The 15,135-nt window shown below is 42.9% G+C and overlaps 1 protein-coding gene across 2 annotated transcripts in view; it reads right to left on the bottom strand.

Annotated features, from left to right (window-relative positions):
• Positions 1 to 14,876, bottom strand: part of TFCP2L1 (transcription factor CP2 like 1) — a 146,088-nt gene extending 131,212 nt beyond the window's left edge. For both annotated transcript variants that reach the window (XR_004539708.1, XM_033947266.1), the window contains exon 1: positions 14,677 to 14,876. Coding sequence is in view for 1 of the 2 variants with exons in the window: in XM_033947266.1 (XP_033803157.1) it covers positions 14,677 to 14,738 (62 nt within the window). In the remaining variant the exon portion in view is untranslated. The remainder of the gene's footprint in view (positions 1 to 14,676) is intronic.
• Between the last annotated feature and the right edge of the window lie 259 nt (positions 14,877 to 15,135).

Genomic DNA, 15,135 nt, shown 5'->3' with positions numbered 1-15,135 from the left:
TGCCCCGTGCAGATATCGCCATTAGGAAATGGCTGCTGTGAGTTCCCGTAGTCTCTCGAAGCCCAAGCCCTCCTGCCCCGGCGAGCCACGAACCCCCTCCCCTCCCCCCCCCCCCCCACCCGCCAACATCTAAAGCCAGCTTTGGTTATGGATATTTGGATGATCAGGCTTTTTGATCGTCCAAGTACTCATTTAGGCCACCTTGTAGACATTTTGGGGGTGGGGGGGTTATTATGAGCCCCTTAGCGCACCTTAGTAAAAGAGGGCATATCTCATCACTCACTTTGTACATTACAACCTCCCGGTTAACTTGTAACAGTACCTATAATTCACTTTCTACATTGTAACCTCCTGGGTAATTTGACCCAGCTTCTCATACTGTAATCTGCCCTTGAACTGAATAGGTAAAGGTGGAATAGAAAACGTGATTAATATAACAACAATTGTCTTGCACTTTCAATAGCCCTTATGCTGACAAATGAAGCCAATTTAAGAACATCAGCAATAAACATTAACATGCCAAATTTAAGAACTGGTTTCTTGGTCCTCCCCCCCCTCTCAGTTAATGAGTAACTTTAACCCACACTGCATTTTCAGCACCCGCAACCCTGGACACCTCACCAAACCATTAAACTAAATAAAACTAGAGCTGTACCTTTATGAAAGGAAGAAATAAATCCTTTATAAATCCATATAAAGATGGCAGACGCACAAGGGGGTGATTTACAATAGGAGACATTTTAAAAAATACCCCGAATTACATCAGAGTACTTTCCTACTCAATGGAATCTTTAAAGAGAAAGACATTAGACCAGCAATGGTAAGCTTTAAATAATAATAATAATAATAATAATAATAATAATAACTTTATTTTTCTATACCGCCATAGTCAGGTGACTTCTAAGCTGGCTGGCACAATTTTAAGGAAATGGATAATCAGCACGGATATTTGGATCCCAGCTGGACCTCAATATCCAGAATCAGCACTTAGCAGTGAGGCGTTCCGGTCAGTGGCGACATTCGGACCAAATTTTTTCTGGTTAAAGGTCTGAACATCGCCTCTAATCAGATAAGCTCCAGATCCGCCCAAGCTCCACATATAGACCACTCCGGCACTGTCCAGATACGCCGAATTACCCAGTTCCAGGCTGGAGACTTTTGGCCAGTCTTGCTTTTGAACTTATATTGCAAAGCATTATGGGATGTGTAGTGCCTAATCCTGCCCACTAAGTTCAGTACTGCAATTTCTATGATGCACTGAGGTGGGCAGACATCTAGAACTATCTCAAAATCTCCAACCTAGAATTAGAGGGGGGAGCAAGGGAGGAATTGGGACATGTATACCACCTTTTTTTTCTCCCGAATTCTTTATTGATTTTCAAACTACAAATGCGCAATAATGATTCACATATATGTACATTATATAATAAGTGCAACAAAATTTTCAAATTTTGTAGTTTTTACAACCACATTCAAAGCAGTTTGCATGCAGGTACTTCAAGCATTTTCCCTGTCTGTTCTGGTTGGTTCAAATCTATCTAACATACCTGAGGCAGTGAAGGATTAAGTGACTTGCCCAGGGTCACAAGGAGCAGCACAGGCTTTGAACCCACAACCTCAGGGTGCTGAGGCTGTAGCTCCAACCACTACACCACCATCTCCTCTTACAATGAGGTATCATGGCATCTCTGATGAAATGGTCAGAGGAAATATTCAGTGGCAGTAATAACCCTCTTACGGACATTTATACTAGAGCTTCCCAAATCTTAGGTTGGAACCCCAAATGGTGTCACAACCTGGGTATGCACTCCATCATTATTCTGCATCACCCAAGGGTCACAGTTGTATATGGCCATTACCATAGGGTCGCAGCCACTGAAAGATTGACAAGCACTGATCTATCCAGTTTGCAGCTTCTACTAACCAGAAAAGCGCCTTGGAATATCGACTCCTACATTTTCAATAAAAAGTCACATAAATTGGGTTGAACGCTCAAGGTAGCGGCCTATAACTGGAACAGAACAGCAGACGGAAACAAGTCTGTGTAATGGCAGTACCAGCAGTCATTGTAGAAATGACATACGAATGGAAAACAATCTGATTGAGATGGCTTGAACTCATGCCTCTAACACTGGGATCTTCAAGGCAATGCAATAGGTGTTTCTCTGGCACCGGAGGGCTTACACTCTATGGCAGGGGTGTCAAAGTCCCTCCGAGGGCTGCAATCCAGTCAGGTTTTAAGGATTTCCCCCCATGAATATGCTTGAGATCCGTTACCAAACCACGAAAGCAGTGCATGCAAATAGATCTCATGCATATTTATGGGGGGAAATCTTGAAAACCCGACTGGATTGCGGCCCTCGAGGAGGGACTTTGACACTCCTGCTCTATGGTCAACACGGGTCCCAATAGCATGGAGATGGTACAGGACGCAAAAGCCTTTTTCCCCACATCCCAGGGAGCATAGAGAAAGCCAAGTACAGGAGAAGGGGATCATTCTGCTTGGTAAATTTATCTGGCTCCAGACTTGCCAGAGTGGATCCGGTCCTGGATTTATGCCACTGCAGGTATGGATTTCCAACTGCATGAAGTTGCATCCTCTGTGCCTTTGTTCAGAACTGTAACTGCAAGTTACACTCTGTACTTTAGTTTTCCTATAATCTCATCCTCTGCCTTTATCCCACACCTTTTCGAATTCTATTTTTGCCCCAACCACCTCCATGGGGAGGGCACTCTAGTCTTGTGGGGTTTTTGTTTTTTGTTCTAAAGTGCAACAGGAAAATCAGTACTACAAGTCCCAACATGCAGTGGGGTAAATCCTGAACTGAATTAACCTGCCGGGCAGATCTGGAAGCAATTTGGTAACAGAAAATGTAGAGTTAAGGGGTTCCTTCCTGAATTCCTGGAAGCGAGAAACAATATGCTAGAGATCAGTGCTCCCTTCCCCAAAGCCCAGGAGGCGGCAAGCATAAGGCATGGGTGAATGTTTAGAGGGAAAAACTCCCCCACCATTTCTTGTCTAACCCACCATTTCTTGTCTAACACAAATTTATTTTTGTTTTATGTATTATAGTATTTCAAAAATAGAATGGCAAAGAGAGAGAGAACGACTATACCAATTAGAAAAATTATAAATGACTTCTCCAGTACCACACCAGTTAAATCTGGATTGCAGCTGACACTATAGCCAGCCCGCTTCTCTCACAAATGCAGCCTTGGGTTTGTACAAGTTATGAGCTTTCAGTTAGTTTAGAAAACTTCAAAGAAACCTTACAGTTTTGGCTTTCATATCTTCCTTCTAAGAATCAATCATTGTCTACACGCATTTTTTTTAATATCACAAGCTGACTGGTGTCAGAGGTCTCTGTTGAAACTAGACCCATTAGGTGAAATGTGACTAGAAAGGGAAAAAGACAGGCTAAAGCTGGTTCAAGCAAGCCTGGAAAGTGAAATTCATATCTATAAGCCATCATGCATCAGAAAAAAGGACTCAAGACACCTGTTTTCTCCCAAGTTGCCAGTGCTAGAGAATGACATGGACAAATTTGGCCCCGAACCTGTGGGATCTCTCTCCATCCCCGTAACTTCTGTCCCTGCCCCATTCCTGCAAGCTCTGTTCTCATCTACATAAGTCTCGTGTTCGAGGCTTATGCAGATGAGGACAGAGCTTGCAGGGACAGAAGTTATGGGGATGGGACGAGGATGGAGCTAGATCCCACAGGGATGGGGACGAATTTGTCCCCGTGTCAGTGAGCATTACTTTTGAATTTGAAAAAAAGTACAATTAAAGGCATTAAGTCAAAAATATAAACTAAGAAAATCAAGGCATAAGTCACCAAACGCACCGAGTATTTTATTACTGGGAATGGTTTTATCATTAAACTGCAGATATATGTAGCCAACATAATAGAGCACTCAGAGTTTTATTATTATACCCTCGGTTTTCTTGCGATTGTGTAGCGCGCACCTTATATAGCTTTCAAAAGTAATGACATAAAAATATACTGTCCGCGTGCGCGTGAACCGAAAATATAAACATACCTGGAATCTAGTTTTATTCAAACGATTGTAGATACAAACATTTGATACATGATTTTTATTATGATTCTATGTGTTTGAGCTGCTTTCTGTTTATAATTCTTATAATATTCAATAAAATTATTGAACTAAAAAAAAAAAACATACCTGGAAATGAAGAAATCTGAAATCTGGAAGTAGTGTTTCTCTCGCCAGAGGCGAGTAAAATCCGCGCAAGACAAATATCTGTTATAGAGCAAGTTCTAACAAAACCAGAGCTTTACCTATAACGGACACGGTCAGGCAGCGAAAGGAAGGCGGGCTGTTCTGAAACAGGAAACGTAACCATAGTAACGAAAATGCATTCACGTGACATATTCAAAGCACAAAGAGGAAAGGGAACCATAACGTGGTGCCGTGATGAACGTGCGCGTGCCCTTCGCCATCCGCCATTTTGCGGCGCGCACTGAATTGTCATTGCGTTCAGTTATCCCTGCGCTCAATTGTCTTGCGCTGAGTTATCGTTGCGCGCTGCTATGTTTGCGCCGATTTGTCTTGGTGGTTTTGTCGGCGCGCTGTTGTCTTGCGGGCATTTGACCAGTCACCCAGAAAAGAGGACCCATTAACCCTACAATGCCCAAGCACCGAGCTGCTTTTAAACAAGACCAAATGAAAAATCAATGAAACGCATGAAAAATCTCACCCATGGAAAGACGTCATCATACATACAAGCAGGTTTTCCTTCCTCAGCCTCTACAACTTAATTCCAAAAACACAGAGGCAGCGAGAACAATAAAGCACTTAAGGTTAGATTCACTAAGCAAACCGATCGTTTACCGATCAGTTTGAGACCCCCCGACCCGATTCACTAACCTTCTAGCCGATCCTGTCCGCACCTGATCCGATCCAACTGGGCTGGCCGATCCAAAACCAAGCGTCCTTTCCTGCTCTCTATCGCCCTGCCTGCCTCGTGTGTTCAAGCAGCAAGCCTGCCTCTCCGTCCGCTAAACTTTTGCGTCTGTGGGGAAAAAAGTGCCGCCCCGACTCTCCTGCTCTCTGACGCCCTTCCCCGCAGTGCAGCCCCGCTTTAAACCCGTGGGCTCGCTCTGCGGGGAAGGGAAGCAGAAAGCAGGAGAGTCGGGGCGGGTTTCGTGTTCTGTTCCGTAGTCTAACTGCCCCACAGGTAAGCTGGACAGTTCCATCCCCCCCCCCCTCGGCTTTTGTAAAAGAGGCTGCAGCGAGTCATGTCAGGAGACGAGATCGGGCCCGGCTCAGCCCTCGACCATGTCTGCCATGACTTCACCACCCCTTCCCCTTTGTTTTGACCTCGCTGGTGCAGGAGAGCGGCGCATGCGCAGACCGCATGTACAGCCATCAAAGATGGCATGTGCGTGCGTCGCGATGCGTGGGATCGCTTGTGGGCGTGTTTCCGATTAGGTCATTTGCATGGGGAGCCTTTAGTGAATCGGTCGCCCAGCAAGACTCGGCCACAGATTGGAACTGGATTGGACAGGTAAGGGGTTTTTTAGTGAATTTACCCTTAATTCTAAATGCGAGGTACAATATAAACATAAGCCACTGAATTCAAGGGAACGTTTAGTAAAAGCACGGGCGCCCCTTCTGGAAGGCTGACAGATATTAATTCCAGAATGTACAAAGCTCTCTCCTTCCCCAACCGCGTTAGTCAGGAATGAGGGCAAACTATTGGTAAATCAGTCCGCAAGAAAAAAAAAAAGATTAAGGATTTTAACCCATAGAGCAAAACAGGGAGTGCAGTCTTCATTTTGGACCTAATGGTCATAGCATACACCCCCATCCCTTTTACAAAAACCGCAATAGCGGTTTTTAGCGCAGGGAGCCACTCTGAATGCTGCGCACTGCTTCCGACGCTCATAGAGTTTCTATGAGCGTCAGGAGCAGTGTGCAGAATTCAGCGTGGCTCCCTGCGCTAAAAACCGCTATCGCGGTTTAGTAAAGGGGGAAGGGACAGAGAATAGCCCTGCTATTAATAAAGGGTGGTTCTTACTGTAAAAAGAGTTGAAAATGGCCTAGTGGTAGAGCTATTGCCTCAGCACCCTCAGATTGTGGGATCAAATCCCAGTGCTGCCCCTTTTGACCCTGGGCAAGTCACTTAATCCTCTTTTGCCCCAGCTACAAAATAAGTGCCTGTATGTAAACCACGTTGAATGTGTAACCACAAAAAGGCAGTATATACAGGTCCCATTCTCTTCCCATAACAGAAAGACAAATTCTTGCCTATTGGAAAAAAAAATCCACATAGCATGCAATTTACATGACAGTGTTATTCCCATGTATAACAAGTAAGGAAATCTATTTTTATAAAAACCAGGACTGAGGCAAAGGAAATCTGGCGTACAACTATGGAATGCCTTGCCTGGTATCCTGCGGTTTTGTATGGGGAGGATGAATTTTAAGAAAATGCTGAAAATCAATTATTTGCCAATGCCTTCTTATGCTAAGGTATATTTCAATTGATAATCGCCTTCTAGAATTTTTCTGGCATCAATGTATGATTTAAAGCTTATTTGTACTTCTGAATTGATTGAATTTGTGCTCTACCCCTATTATAACAGGGACGATTAATGATGTTGTCCTGACATAAGCATTGCCTCTGCCGGGTCAGACCAGGGGTCCATCGTGTCCAGCAGTCCGCACCCGCGGCGGCCCCCCAGGTCCGTGACCTGTCATTGGACCCTACCTAAGTCTTTCATCCCCTATTCATTTAATACCTGTACCTATACCCTTCAATCCCCTTATCCTTCAGGAAGTCATCCAATCCCTTTGTGAAGCCCAATATTGTACTCTGCCCTATCACCTCCTATGGGAGCGTATTCCAGGTGTCCACTACCCTCTGAGTGAAGAAGAATTTCCTAGCGTTCGTTTTGAATCTGTCTCCTTTCAATTTCTCTGAATGCCCTCTTGTTTTTGTGGGCCCGTCTAGCCTGAAGAATCTGTTCCTATCCACCTTCTCTATGCCTTTCATGATCTTATAAGTCTCTATCATATCCCCTCTAAGTCTCCGCTTCTCTATGTTATATGTGATAATCGGAGGGAAACAAGATTTTATGTATGTGATATGGAAACCGCATAGTTGTATGCGGTATATACATTTTTTAATAAATAAATAATAAATCTATTTTTTATAAAAACCAGGACTGAGGCAGAACGAGGCACTTTCATTCGGAACATTTCAACAGAGAAAATAACCATACAGCTTAAATCCACTCTGCCCACCCACACTGAACTGCTCAGACCTACAATCCCTTCCTCTGCGTTTGTCCCATGGCCTTCTTGAATTCAGATAACATCTTCCATCTCCACCACCTCTCTGGGGAGGCTGTTCTATGCATCCACCACTTTTCCCATGAAGAAATATTTTACTCCCAAGTCTGTCCCTCCTTCAACTTTAATGACCCACCCCTTGTTCCAAAGCTTGCCTTCAACAAACCGAAAGAGGCTCACTTCCTGTGCATGTATACAACAAAGGAATTTCAGTATCCACCTCTCCTCCAGGGTATACATGCTTAGATAGATAAGTCTGTCCCCATACATTTTATGATGAAGATGGTCAACCATGTTAGTAGCCACTCTGACCTATATCATTTTGAAGATTCACTCTCTGGAAGATTGATTTATAAGCGCAAGGTGAGGTGAGGAGTGGCCTAGTGGTAGAGGTTGTGGGGTCAAATCCCAGGGCTGCTCCCTGTGACCCTGGGTAAGTCACTAAATCCTCCATTGCCCCAGGTACAAAATAAGCCAGTGTACATGTAAACCATTTTGAGTATGTTGTATAACTACGAAAAGGTGATATACAAATCCCTTTCCTCACACCTTTTCTCAGTGGTTCAAGGTGATCTACATTCAGCTACACTAGGTATTTTTCTGTCTACAGAAGGCTTACAATCTAAGGGGCCCTTGTACCAAACACAGGTTTAAAAAATGACCTTATCGTGCTCTTATTCGGGTCATTCCTGAAGGCGAGACCATTTTTCCTGTCAAGGTAAATGGCCAAAATTCCTATTTTTGGTATTAAGGGCCACAAGCTAATTTTGCCATTCGTGCCTGGCCATTACAACAGATTTCATGTGAGCCCTTATCATCACCCATTACGAAGGCGGTAAGGGCTCACGTGCCCAAGTGCACGCTAATTGGTTAGCGCATGTCGATATAGCTGCGCTAACCAATTGGCGCAGAATACACTCCTCTGCATCCCCAGACTTACAAGCTGTGGCAGTAGCAGCACTGAATTCCTACGAGTGTCAAAGCGGTTACCGCTGCCGCGGACAACGCTAAAAGTCATGCTATGGTTTTGTGAAAAGGGGGAGGGGGAAGAGATTCACCCAAGGCGGTGTAAAGCTGGTTGAATCATGAATTGTAACGAGGTAATTTCCCATCTTTAGAAGTTATAAAAAAATTAGCCCTCAGGATATAGCTATTGATCAGTAGCTTTCATCCCTCTACTGCCAAAAGTCATTGAAGGCTGGGTAACAAATTATTTACATAAATTTGATTGTTTATATCCCATACAATTCGGGTTTAGGAAAGGATATAGCACTGAAACAGTAGCAGGTTCTCTAGATATGCTTGCAAAATCCATACTTAGGATCAACATACTGTTCTTATTACTAGTACTAATCATCACTTATATAGTGCTGAAAGGTGTGCATTTTGACCTTTATAGATGGTCCCTACGCAGAAGAGCTTACAATCTAACCTGGACAGACAATTTGATCTTTCAAGGGCATTCTACCTAGTGGATTGTGAGTTACTGATTCAGGTTGAGTAATATAGGGATTACAGGACCGGTTCTTGAGTGGTTAAAAAATTCATAAAAGTAAATATGAAAGGTCAGTTATCCAATTATTGGACAACTAATTGTGGGGTCCCTCAAGGTTCCCTGCTATCGCCTACTTTATTCTACCTTATGGAGGGAGTCTTTGGGAACAGAACTTGAGAAAATTAATGCCCGTTATCTTTATGCAGATATTACATTTTTACTCCCCCCGTGTCGAAGCAGCTCCTGATTGGTGTAGCCCGACTTTACTACAGGAAGAGGCAGTCGGAGCAGACCGCGAGTGATTTTCTTCACCCGCTGGCGCTCCAGTTGCCCCTCTCCTGCCTTTTGACAAGGCGAAAAAACGCATTTGGAGTTTTTCAAAATTTGTGGGTGTTCCTGGAATGGAACCCCTGTGAATTTCAGGGGAGTAATGTACTGTTGTTCAGTTAATATACAGTATATGCAATGCCAAAATCTCTCCATTTTATTGAACCTACACTGGCCCAAGTCCAGTTTAAACTTTGTATAATAATTTTTATAATATTATATTGCTCGGCTCCTTCTTATATATAGGGGCTCCTTTTACTAAGCGCTATGCGTTTTAGCGTGCGCTAAATATTAGCGTATACCAACCACGCACTAAATGCTAACACGTACATGTTAGTCTATGGACGCATTAGCGGTTTAGCGCATGTATATTTAGCGCACGCTAAAACGCACAGCGCACCTTAGTAAAACAGGAGGATAAGTCTTTTATAATTTTTTTGAAATGTAGACATACTTATTCTCTCCATAACCAGTTCATACTTCATTTTCCTAACGTTATGAATGGTTTGTTTTCTTTATCAGATTCCATTTACAATATTTGGAACTCTTTGCCCACCTCTATTAGCAAGACAAAGGAGTACAGACAATTTAGAAAAGCTTTGAAAAAGAATTTTTTTTTTTTTTTTTAAGGAAGCTTGTTTTAGAATAATTTTACACATTGAACTGGTTATATTCTGTTTAATTTATAAATTCTTAGGATTGGCCTTACTTTTTTATTGTAACCTGCAATGAACTGCATAGGTATTTGCAAAAAACATAAGTACTTTTAATTTAAAGTAATATATTCCTTCTGCCTTTTTTCTTTGGGTCCAACATATACACAGTAGCTACTTAGGCCAAAAAATTGGCTGGAATGAGCTTGTAGCAGTGAAGTCCTGGTAGAAAACCAATAGGGTGAGGATGCTGAAAAGTTCTCAGCCCAACCAATCAACTTCCTTTTACAATGCTGCGGGGTAAAGGTTTCTACCGCGGGTCAGAGAGGGAAATGCTCCAAAGCTCGTCGGAATTCTAGGAGCATCAAGAGTATTTACCTCTGCCGTAGCTTTGTAACTCCCTCCTTTACAAAGCTGTGCTAGCGTCCAAGCTGTTATCGCCTTGGCTGACGCTAAAAAGTGTTAGCGTGGCTTTGTAAAGGAGGGGGTAAAAAGCCAGCGTAAATTCGGAGCTTTATTTTTCCATTGCAGCAGAAAAGTGGGGGGGGGGGCGTTTCCATTAAGTGCCAATTTGCAGAAAGAAAACTCTCTCCCCCCCCAACTTTTCACAAAACCATAGTGCGGTTTTTAGCACCGGCTGTGGCGGTAACAGCTCCAAGTCTATGAGCGTCGGAACTATTACCGGTGCTAAAAACCTCACTACGATTTTGAAAAGGGGGGGGGAAGAGAATTTTGTTTCTGCAAATTGGCACTTAATGAAATTAGATAACACTCTTTTTTTTAACTAAAATGGAAAAATAAAAGGGGGGAGGTTCTATGTTTTGACATTGTTTCAGTTTGAACCATATCCAGGTCATTCTCTTCTTGGTTGAGCTGAGAACTTTTCAGCACCCCTTGTATAATATATAAGTATTGGAAACACTGATATGTGAAGTAACTTCTAAGGGGGGGGGGGTCTTTTACTAAAGATTAGCCCATATTATCTGCCACCGAATCTATTTTATTCCTAAGGACCCTGCTACAATTATCATGAGCTAATCTTTATTAAAAGACCTTCAGGGTGACATTCAAAGCGATGCTCTTTATTAAGTGTGGACACCTGTATCCATCTTTCTGCAGGTGTGGTAACTTTCAGGAATTGTATTTCTTGAAAACCTTTTTCTTTTTTGTAGAAAGTGAAATAATGTTTTCAGATTATAACTGTTAACAATCAGTGGTATTTTACTGGTTTACCAATGATCTCCCTTCATCTGTCTCGTCACAGTGCCTTTCTGAAGGGGACAGGATCCCGCGCATTCACCTGTATTATTAGGAATGCAGGTGACGGGAAAGCGTTATGGCTGCAACTTTGCCTGAAATCCACAGTTTTAAATTAAAATTGCTTGCAATAGATCCTTGTCTTAAAAGACTGCCCAGTTAAAACAGGAAAATCAGATTTTACCAGAAAGAGAAGCACATAGTTCACTGCTTAATTGGCCATATAACTGCCTTTCAACTACAGTGCTCAGATACGGTATCAATAACCTATAGTTAACTGCCTCCGTCGTCGAACTTTAAAAAAAAAAAAAAAAAAAAAAACAACAACAACTGGTAATTAAGTAATTAAGCCTTTGCAGGCTTTAGGATCTTTGGACACAAAGTAGCTCAGGTCCCATCGCCTGTACTCAGGTTCGGGTCACCTGAAGGCAGACAGTCTATTGCTCTTCACAGCGGTGGACACTGGTGGGGAATCAGTACGCCTCTCCGACTCTCTCCCCAAAACAAAGCCAGTCAACCTGCAGCTAAGGCATGTGCTATGTACCCCAGAATTTTTTTTCTAACTTAAACGCATAGGCATAGGTCAGTGGTCTCAAACTCGCAGCCTGGGGGGGCCACATGTGGCCCACCAGGTACTATGTTGAGGCCCTTGGTATGTTTATCATAATCACAAAAGTAAAATAAAAGAGTTTCTAGATCATATGTCTCTTTAGCTATAAATTACAATATTATTATTGAGACTTAACTAAAAGGAAAGATTTATAAACCATAAAGAGTTTTACTTCATGCAAAATTGTCATTTCTTTAATAAGACATTAACTACTACTTGAAAATCTTCAAGAAAGTTTGAATCTGCAAGCAATGTATTATTAAATCTGCACACAGGTCTACTACAATCTTGTTCAGCAAACTTAAATTCAATCCAAACTCTAGCATGATCTGATAAAATAACTGGGTCTATGCTGGCTTTTGTAACCTGCTGAATTAATGTTTGAATTTTTAAATAAGAAACCAAAAACTGGTCTTAACGACGTTTGGAGCAGAGACTAAGCAGCAGATTTCTGCGTCTCAATGGCCACAGATTTGGACTTGGGAGGACGAGAGATGTACAGTGGCAGCATCTATGAGGCAAACTTGGTTTTTCTGTTGCATAGAAGTTTTTGGACCCCTGTTAGATTACAAAAATTAGATAGTTCTAAGTCAAATAGATGCTGGCACTGTCATCTCAATATAGGGACAATGGATCATCTGCTCTTCTTTTGTCACTCAATACTTAGATTTTGGTGATCCATTTGGGGTCAAATTAATAGAATACTGGACGTCCCATTGAAATTGACATACGATGCGGTGCTATTTGGCACGGTGTTGATGGCTAAAAGCCCAATAACTTCCCATAACAACAAACTTCTCTTTATCATGACAGGAGTTGCCATACAACTTATTTTGAAGAAAAACTGGGACCGGTTAAATTATAATTTCTGGAGGGAATCTTTATGCCACACTTTTAAACTGGAACATATGATAGCCATACAACTGGGACATTATAGGAAATTTAAGGATGTCTGGGAGCCATTGACAAAATTCTGTAAGGAGTGACTATTAATTTTAATTTCAGCCCTTTGAGTATACATGTCCAGCAGGGGGATATACCATTAATTTAACTTGCATTTTTCTTGATTAGTCATTTTGGTGGGCAGGAGAGGTAAAAATGATTGCTTATGTATTTCTGAAAGATGAATGTGCATTTCTTGAATTATTATATGTACATCTACTTATTTATTGCACTGTTAATACTTGGAAATCAATAAAGAATATATATTTATATATATATTTATTTATTAACACATTAACTACTTTTTCTGAGGCCCTCCAAGTACCTACAAATCCAAAATGTGGCCCTGCAAAGGGTTGAGTTTGACTCAACACAAGTGGGATCGCTTAGGACCTTGCTAAAAGAGGGGAGGCAAGGGAGAGAGATTGCACTCCATGGTAAGGAGCTGAAAAGCGAGGGGGGATAAAGGAGAAGCAAAAGCACTCACAGAAGGAAAGAAAGTGCATTGACAGGAGTGGGGGGGAGGGGGAGCACGAGAAGGGGAAGCAGTGCGAGCACCTGGAATCTAACTTTTTCCTGCTTAAAAGGCCAGCTCCGTCTTTTATCTTTCAAATGTGTTTTCCACACCGTGCACACGAGTTATGTTTGTATAAATAAGTGCAACATATTATACAGTCATTTACACTTTAACAGCACTTAAATTCAATCAGAATTATATTCTATGACAAATACATATATCATCCCCCTTCTACTTATCCAAAAATTTGCATTCAAAATTAAAAAAAAAATCTTCCCACCCACCCTGGACGTGTATTATCAAAAGGGGAAAATCAACAATCGTTCCTTACAGAATTTTGTCAATGGCTCCCAAATATCCCTACACTTCTTATAAGTCCCTGTTGTATGGCCACCATACGTTCCATTTTAAAAGTATAATTTAATCGATCCCAGTTTTTCCAGTTCCTCAAAATAAGTTGTATGGCAACCCCTGTCATTATAAAGAGAAATTTGTTATTCCGAGCAGATATTTGGCTTTTAGCCCTCATTAAGGTACCAAATAGAATGGTATGGTACGTCAATGCCACTGGATTTTCCAATATTTTGTTCACTTGATCCCAGATGACATGAGCTGTTTGGAAAACCGAACATCCTGCTGAAAAATCTCAAATTCTCCGGGACACCAAGAAAATAAGATCAGTTGGCAAAGTCAGAGCTCCAAGAAGAGACAGCGGCTCCCATCCTTACCTATGATCCAAATAATTCAGTTGGGGGTCATTGTTTTGTTTTTAATTCTGTCAAATTTAGCAGGAAGACTCAGACAAGACGATTTCCCTTCCTACCAATTAATTCTACCACTGTCAACCTGTCACCAAATATGTGATTTTGAGAGCAGAAAATGTATTTTTTTTAAAAAAAATATTTACGCACAAGTCATAACCTGGATGCTGTATCCACCTTTTCAATTCACCATCCACTAAAAGAATCACAACTTAGACGTGGCTATAACGAGGGTTTGCTGTTAAAGGGGGTGGGGGCTGCATCCAGTACTAATACCAGACCTCTGCTCTTCCACTTACAACATGCACGCTCGCATCTGACAGATCCAGCTAAAATGAGCGCCCCCCAAAAGCATAAGTAAGTCCCCCCGCCCCCCAAAAGCATAAGCAAATCCCCCCAAAAGCATAAACATAAGCAAATCTCCCCCCAAAAGCATAAGCAAGTCCCCCTCCCCCCAAAAAAAGCATAAGCAAATCCCCCCTCCCCCCAAAAAAAACATAAGCAAGTCCCCCCTCCACCCAAAAGCATAAGCATAAGCAAGTCCCCCCTCCCCCCAAAAAAAGCATAAGCAAATTCCCCCTCCCCCCCAAAAAAAGCATAAGCAAGTCCCCCCTCCCCCCCAAATGCATAAGGATAAGCAAATTCCCCCGCCCCCCAAAAGCATAAGCATAAGCAAGTTCCCCCCGTCCCCCAAAAGCATAAGCAAGTTACCCCTCCCCCCAAAAGCATAAGTAAGTCCCCCCCCCTCGCTTTGCAGAGGGTTTTGGATATTTCTTTTCAGCTCCAGCACTTACCGCAGGTAACTGCCGCTAGAATGCTGATTGTAATGTTCCGGCTGAGTGTGCCAAAAGAGCATTTTCGGGCACCAAACGAGGGGGGGAAATGGCACAGAGAGGGGTTCCGCTTGAAAAACAGGGGGGGGAACGTCCGCGCGAGAGAGAGAGAGGCAGCGCGCGCGCCCTCCGCCACCTGCTCGGGCGCAGGTGCACCTGCAAGACAGGGTCGGTGCCACCACACGCCCACGCTTCCCCGGATCTCTAGGCGCGAGAGCCGCGGCACGCGCTTTTTATTTACCGCCCGCTTCGCGGCCTGGTTGGTGGCTTCGCTTTGACGTCACGAAAGGGGGCCGTCCTACTCTTCAGCCCCACCCCTAGAGCGGGAGAATGGGCAATGGAGGGGGGGATAGACTTCATCAGCCCTCCAGTAGAAGAGTGGCGGGAGGGGAGGGGGGGAGTGGTATAGGGGGCGTTCCA

The sequence above is a fragment of the Geotrypetes seraphini genome, chromosome 5, assembly GCF_902459505.1.
Source record: "Geotrypetes seraphini chromosome 5, aGeoSer1.1, whole genome shotgun sequence".
Lineage (NCBI taxonomy): Eukaryota > Metazoa > Chordata > Amphibia > Gymnophiona > Dermophiidae > Geotrypetes > Geotrypetes seraphini.
Note: the sequence above shows the minus strand (reverse complement) of the source record. Positions and strands in the feature narration are given on the sequence as shown.